Raw genomic sequence first — 7,863 nt, forward strand, 5'->3', positions numbered from 1 at the left:
GGGAGACTGAGGCAGGAGAATTGCTTGAACCCAGGAGGTGGATGTTGCAGTGATCTGAGATTGTGCCATTGCACTCCAGCCTGGGCAATAAGAGTGAAACTTGTCTCAAAAATAGAAACAAAAAAACAAAAACAAAACAAACAAAAAACAAGTAATAGGAGGAACCACTACAATTCATTACAAGATCAGGGATGTAATTTAAACTGAGAGCTGTCACAAGGACTCAAGCAGGTGAGAAGCTGGAAGTAAGTGTTACAGGCAGAGGGCACAGCATATGCAAAGGACCTGAGGTAGGAACAGGCATAGAGGGAGTTGGGTAGGAATGAGCTGAGGCAGATGGGGAGAAGATGGGACTCGGTGAGGACATAGCCCGGGCAATGTAGACCTGGTTGTCAGTCTTGTCTATACCGGCGAGGAAGACAGTCTCGGCCAAGAGGAGGCACACGCAGAGGTGTAGGTGGAGGTAGGTGTTGTGATTTTGGATGGAGCGACACAGCAGAAAGGTGGCGATGGCCAAGATGAGGCACACCAAGGAGATGATGATGCCCATGTGGCTAATGATGTACAAGGAGAACTCCATCTGTCAAGAAGGAATTCCATAGTTGGGATCTGAGAACAGGATCAAAATCCCCCCAGGAGGAGAAAAAGAGTTATCCAAAACCCTCGCTCAGGCAAAATTAGCTTGGGGGCCTTTTTTTCCTCTAACACTCAGAATGAGCTAGATCTTGTCCTTCATTATCCTTTGCAATCCACTGGCATCCACCAACACCTGTTCCCAGCTGTGTCCTACGCACTACTCCATGTTTTACTGGGGCTGTATGTCCACAAACTACATCTCCCAGAATCCTTTAGAACTAAGGTCCTGGATATAATCTAGGTTCTCCAGTGAGATAGATCTGTGAAAGTTTTGGAATGCAGAAGGGAGGCAAATATCAGCTTTCTGCAGACAGGAGTGAGCTGTGGCTTAATTCCACATTTCAACTGTCCAGTCCCCAGTTTCATGGTGGAGTGGGATGGCAAAATGACATCAGCAATTTCTGAGTTACAGCTGCATTGGGGGATGACCTTGAAGCCAAAATCCAAGCGGCAGCCACCTGACTTCAACTCCTCCATCCTCTGCCAGAGATTTTTGTGAGCACCCAGTTCTCTGTGTTAAATCCGTTTCTGCTTGAACTACCTGGAGTGGTTTTGCTTCCTGTATTGAATCCCAACTGATAATGCAGACATTCAAGAATGCTCCAACTTTGGGAGTGGAACATGACACACTAAGTCCTTCTTCTATGCCATTTATTCATAATTAATTTTAAAATGAATTTTAAATGTATCTGAGGGCTTTCTGTGGGTGAAACATATGCTAGGCACCATCTTCTGAGTACCTCTCTATGATACTGTCACAAAGTGGTTAAGAAAACTGACCATTGGCTGGGCACAATGGCTCATGCCTGTAATCCCAGCACTTTGGGAGGTCAAAGTGCATGGAACACCTGAGGTCAGGAGTTCAAGAGCAGCCTGGCCAACATGGTAAAACCTCATCTCTACTAAAAATGAAAAAAAAAGCTGGGCATGGTAATGGGCCCCTGTAATCCCAGCTACTTGGGAGGCTGAGGCAGGAGAACCACTTGAACTTGAGAGGCAGAGGTTGCAGTGAGCCAAGATCAAGATCATGCCATTGCACTCCAGCCTGGAGGACAAGAGTGAAACTCAGTCACAAAAAAAAAAAAGAAAGAAAGAAAGAAAGAAAGAAAAAGAAAACTGACCATTGTCTAGTTGTGTGAATTTGGACAAGACACTTAACTGCTCTATGCCTCAGTTTCCCCATCTGTTAAAAAGAAAATATTAATGGTAACTGCCTTAGAGAGTTGTTTTAGGAGGATTAAATGAAAACATTTAAAGTACAATTGTGCCAGAAGCAAACCATATAAATGTTAGTTATTGTCATTATTTTTTGTTGTTCTCATTTTTGAGATGACAGAGCTGGGCTCAGCACAGAAATGTTAAGTGACTTTTCCAAGAAAGCTAGAAAGTGGTAGAGACAGGACTTGAAACTAAGTCAGTTTTGCTCTGGATCCAGTTCTCTTAAATCCTAAGCCAAGTGGTCCTCAAAATGCCACATGAGGCCTTCCTGGTAGGGCATTAAATGTTGGGTCTATTATGATAGGAAAGGATACTTTCTACAACACTAATGAGGATGTCCTTCCTCTCTGCCAAATCGACTCATTCACCAAGGCTTATTTCATATTCTATTTCCCCCTGATCTATCATCTGCGCTCTTGGAAACACCTCTGAATTCTTACTAGACAGGCCACTGACCCCTTGGTCTCCCATCCTGTGAAATGACTCTAAAACCACTTAACTTAAAAAGTCCAGCACACTGTAGGTGCTCATTAAGTAAGATCTATGAGGGCCAGATGTGGTGGCTCACGCCTGTAATCCCAGCACTTCGGGAGGCCGAGGTGGGTGAATCACTGGAGGTCAGGAGTTTGAGACCAGCCTGGTCAACCTGGTGAAACTCTGTCTTTACTAAAACTACAAAAATTAGTTGGGTGTGGTGGCAGGGGCCCATAATCCCAGCTACTCAGGAGGCTGAGGCAGGAGAATCACTTGAACCCGGGAGGTGGAGGTTGCAGTGAGCCAAGATCATGCCATTGCATTCCAGCCTGGGCAACAGAGCGAGACTCTGTCTCAAAAAAAAAAAAAAAAAAAAAGTAAGACCTGTGATTGCTATAGTGCCTGGCCCTATTTAGGGTCATTATTTCTCATTTTATATTTGAGTTTCGTGACTTCCCAATCAGACTGTAAATTCTGCAAAGGCATATCACCTACCCCTTCTGTCCCCATGACTCCATCAACACCCAACCCCATGGAAGGCACACAACAGATGTTTAATCAATATTTTCACATTGGATTTGAAGGCAGATATTCTGCCTCAGGGAACAAATCCTCATTACTGACCGTGAGCTCCCCAGACGCCATGATAATGGCAAGATTTGCCAAGTGGTTGCAGCTGCAGATGGTATGCACCTCAGAAGCTTCCAGGACCACACAGCCAGAGGGTGTCCATCTCCCACCCTCCACATCTGTCCTCCAGGAAACACAGATGGGCCTCTCAAACTTCTGCTTTGGCTGAAAAAAAAAAAAAAAAGGCCCAGGTCATCTGTGAATCCCCCTCAAATGGATTAAATGTTACCATCCTCAAGAATCACTAGGAACGAGAATACACAGGGTATGTTCTGAGGGAATGGGACAAAAAATATTTCATTATGCAATGAGGGCCAGTCTGATGGGGCAGCTTACGGTCCTGTTGCTAGAAGAAAACTCCTCCTTTCACCAAATCCATAATAAGGCTTTCTGCAAAGTCATTCATTTATTCACTTATTCATTCAACGTGTGGGGTTTGTGTGTGTGTGTGTAACAGTCTCGCTCTGTTGCCCAGGCTGGAGTGCCGCGGTGCAGTCTCCGCTTACTACAACTTCTGCCTCCCAGGTTCAAGCAATTCTTCTGCCTAAGCCTCCTGAGTAGCTGGGGTTACAAGTGCCTACCACCATGCTTGGCTAATTTTTGTATATTTAGTAGAGATGGGGTTTCCCCATGTTGGCCAGACCAGTCTTAAACACCTAACATCAAGTGATCCACCTGCCTCAGCTTTCCAAAATTCCAGGATTACAGGCATGCATCATCACACCCAGATAATTTTTGTATTTTTAGTAGAGACAGGGTTTCTCCATGTTGGCCAGGCTGGTCTTGAACTCCTGACCTCGAGTGATCCGCACACCTAGGCCTCCCAAAGTGTTGGGATTACAGGCACGAGCCACCATGCCCAGCCTTGTTCAATGCATTTTTATTGAATACCTATTGCATGCCTCGATCTGTACTGATTATGGGAGACATTAGTAAATAAAATAGACATAAAATTCTTCCCCCAAAGAGATCATAGTACAGTGGGAAGAAAAACATATAAAAACCAAGTTAGTAGAGAAATATTTTTAATAACAGCTTAAGAACAGCAATATGCTTTAAGAATGTTTACCAGAGGCTGGGTGTGGTAACTCATGCCTGTCATCCCAGCACTTTGGGAGGCCGAGGCAGCCAGATCACCTGAGGTCAGGAGTTCGAGACCAGCCTGGCCAACAGGGTGAAACCCCATCTCTACTAAAAATACAAACATTAGTCAGGCATGGTGGTGGGTGTCTGTAGTCCCAGCTACTCAGGAGGCTGAGGCAGGAGAATCACTTGAACCAGAGAGGCAGAAATTGCAGTAAATCGAGATTACACCATTGCACTCCAGCCTGGGCAATAAGAGTGAAACTCCATCTCAGAAGAACGAGGAGGAGGAGGAGGAGGAAGAGGAGGAGCAGCACTACATAGCAGGATCTGGGATCCAATCAGATCAAAACTTAGCATTACCCATGGCAGGATCCAATCAGATCACACCTCCCACCATCACTTCATTGCAAGATGCAATCAGATCACAGCTCATTACCCATTGACTATAAAACCTGCCCCAGTTCCCCAGCTTGGGGAGACATCTTTGAGCCAGACTCCTGTCTCCTCACTTGGCAGCCTTGCAATAAACTTTTCTCTCTACAAAAACCCGGTCCTTCAGTGGACCAAATGGACCTAGTTCTGTTTGGTAACAGTGGGAGAGGTCATTCCACTAGAGGTGGCTTCTGTTAATTGGCTTGAATTGCTAGAAACTGTGGAAGCTTACCGCCTCAATAGCTTCCCATAAAAAAACGACAGTTAAGGCAACTGAGCGATGAGGAGTTCCCACAGGTAGACGGGAATCTCAGTAGCGACCTCTTCACAAACCTGAATGTTCTCCAGAGTGTAGATGACTGGATCTGAGAAGCCATCTTTCTTCTCCCCAGTCATGATGCCCCCAACAACTCGAGAATTCATCTTCAGCTTCACCTCAGAGTTGGCCAAGGGAGTCTGGGGGTTGTGGAAGAAGCGCTTGTCTAAAACAGACTCCACACCCACAAAGGAGACAAAAGCCACACCAGTGGTTCCTGCAGGTTTCCCCAAATGAAAAACGGGGGGAAATCGTTTGCTTGTTATTATGGAAGACTTACACACACACACACACACACACACACACACACACACCCTACACAGACACAAACACACACATACACAGAGAGAAAATATATTTTTAAATTAAAAAATATATTTAAATATAATTTAAATTAATTTACATTTTTTAAAACAATTTAAAAATATTTTTAAATTTAAAATTTTTTAATTTTTAAATTATTTTAAATATAAAAATGATTTTAAAATAAAAAATATTTTTAAATTTAAATTTTATGGCCTGTAATCCCAGCGGTGGCTCAAGCCTGTAATCCCAGCACTTTGGGAGGCCGAGGTGGGTGGATCACGAGGTCAAGAGATCGAGACCATCCTGGTCAACATGGTGAAACCCCATCTCTACTAAAAATACAAAAAATTAGCTGGGCATGGTGGCACGTGCCTGTAATCCCAGCTACTCAGGAGGCTGAGGCAGGAGAATTGCCTGAACCCAGGAGGCGGAGGTTGCGGTGAGCCGAGATCGTGCCATTGCACTCTAGCCTGGGTAACATGAGTGAAAACCCCGTTTAAAAAAAAAAAAAAAATTTAAATTTTATTTTTAAATTATTTTAAATATAAAAAATTCTTTTAAATATAAAAAATGATGAGTGAGATGTTTTAATCCTTCTTTTTTTGTACTAAGCCTTTGAAATACAGTGTTTATTTTAGGTTTACAGTACCTCTCAACCTGGATTAATCACATTTCAAGTGCTCAACAGCTGAATGTGACCAGTACATATCATATAGGCCAGTGAAGGTCTCAGTGCTCCGGGATCATAAGGTTATTTAATATCTGACTTCCCTAGCAGATGAAAAACTCTCTGAGAGTGTGCGCCATTTCAGCCCTCATTGGTTCTCAACCATCTGGTACTGGTCTTGGTGCCTTGAAGGTGACCAACAAATGTTAATTGATGAAATACACCATAACCTGTATTCTCAGGAGAGGAACTGTACCTCTGGATTCAGATGCCTCAATTGTGGAACACCCGATCTTCATCTTATCCCTTTTAGCTGCCAAACTCAAAGTCACATTCTCTTCACTGCATTCTTTGTCAATAACTTTGCTCTCGATGTCTGAAAAGAGAAAGGAGGAGTTCGTATGAGGTCACTCAGAAAGTCGGTCCTGAATTCGGTTTCTGTGCAAAAAAGGTACACATCCACTGTGGCAAGCAAAGGAAAGAAGAGAAAGTTCAATTCCTCATAGGAAAGATCTTGAATCCCATGATGAATGACCATAACACTAAACAAATGAGAAACCAGCTGGAGCATTAGAAGTGAGCTCTCACATCCTAGAGGGTGCATCAGGGAAAGATGGAGTCAAAATCAACAGTGATAGTAGGCAACAGTCATGATCTCTCTACTCCAACTTACATGTTTTCTAAAACCAAAAGAAATAGTAGAGGATTGGGGCAAGCCTAGCATAATAAACAAGAGCTCAGGTTTTGTTGTCAGATGGTGGGAACTAGGAGGTCCAGCACTGCCACATACTAGCTGCCTACATTTGACCATTGACTTAACATCTCTGGGCCTTTTATTTCTCATCTGTATCATGGCAAGCATTGCATAACCTATCCTATTGGCTCTTCATGAAAATAAGATGGATAATAGAACCAGAAGTATCCTTGTGAAATGTAAGCCAGAGAATACCGTACCTGTTCCCAAATTTTCCAATGCCCTTTTTATCTTACTTCAAATAAAATCTTGGCTGGGTACAGTGGTTCAGGCCTGTAATCCTAATACTTTGGGAAGCCAAGCAGGGGGATTGCTTGAGTTCAGGAGTTCAAGATCACCATGGACAATGTAGCAAGACCTCATTTCTACCAAAAATTTAAAAAACTAGCCAAGCATGGTGGTGCACATCTATCGTATCAGCTACTCAGGAGGCTGAGGCAGGAGAATTGCTTGAGCCTGAGAGTGCAAAGCTGCAGTGAGCTATGTTCATACCACTGCACTCCAGCCTGGGTGACAGAGTGAAACCCTGTCTCTAACAAAAAAAAAAAAAAGGAAAAAAGAAACCTCGAGTCCCTACATTTATCTACATTTCCATCTCCCTTCCTTTCTCCTATTGCACCCATCATCCTCAATGCCACGTCAGCCACACTGGCCACCTCATTGTTCCTTGAATTCTCCAGGTATTCCTGCACTTGCTCTTTCTCCAGATATTTACATGGCTCTCCTCCCTGACATCCCTGACCCAATGAGACTTAACCTAATCCCACTATATAAAATAGCAACTCTCTCTCTAATCCCGACCCTCTCTAACCTCCCTAGCCTGCTGTATTTTTCTCAATAGCACTACCTCTATTTGGTATACCAGACGTCTGTTTATTATCAGACTCAACTTCCTAAAGTGTGAGATTCATGAGGCTAATTTTGCTCACTACTGATGGGAGTCCACCAAACACTCTATTTCCACCTCTTGGGCTTCTGGGCATTCATTAGGTTGGAACTTCCTAGGTTTATGTGAATGATACTGGAACAACTACCAGGAGTGGGGTGCTAATGTAAAAGATCTACAGCACCCACTGTTCCCAGGTACTCATCTATCAAGTACGTATGCATCAGGAAAGGATCAGTCTTGCAGCAGTAACAAACAACCTTAAGTCTTAGTGGATTAAAAAATAACAAGTGTTGCCGGGCGCGGTGGCTCAAGCCTGTAATCCCAGCACTTTGGGAGGCCGAGGCGGGTGGATCACGACATCAAGAGATTGAGACCATCCTGGTCAACATGGTGAAACCCCCGTCTCTACTAAAAATACAAAAACATTAGCTGGGCATGGTGGTGCGTGCCTGTAA

General features: G+C 43.8%; 1 protein-coding gene across 1 annotated transcript in view; it reads right to left on the reverse strand.

Moving 5' to 3' along the window:
* Window positions 1–7,863, reverse strand: part of ADGRE1 (adhesion G protein-coupled receptor E1) — a 47,203-nt gene that overhangs the window by 10,197 nt on the left and 29,143 nt on the right. The window contains exons 13-16 of the mRNA XM_037738464.1: window positions 6,022–6,169; window positions 4,810–5,009; window positions 2,953–3,123; window positions 386–580 (exon numbers count right to left, since the gene is read on the reverse strand). Of these exons, the coding sequence (XP_037594392.1) occupies window positions 386–580; window positions 2,953–3,123; window positions 4,810–5,009; window positions 6,022–6,169 (714 nt within the window). The remainder of the gene's footprint in view (window positions 1–385; window positions 581–2,952; window positions 3,124–4,809; window positions 5,010–6,021; window positions 6,170–7,863) is intronic.

The sequence above is a fragment of the Cebus imitator genome, unplaced genomic scaffold, assembly GCF_001604975.1.
Source record: "Cebus imitator isolate Cc_AM_T3 unplaced genomic scaffold, Cebus_imitator-1.0 Scaffold53, whole genome shotgun sequence".
NCBI lineage: Eukaryota > Metazoa > Chordata > Mammalia > Primates > Cebidae > Cebus > Cebus imitator.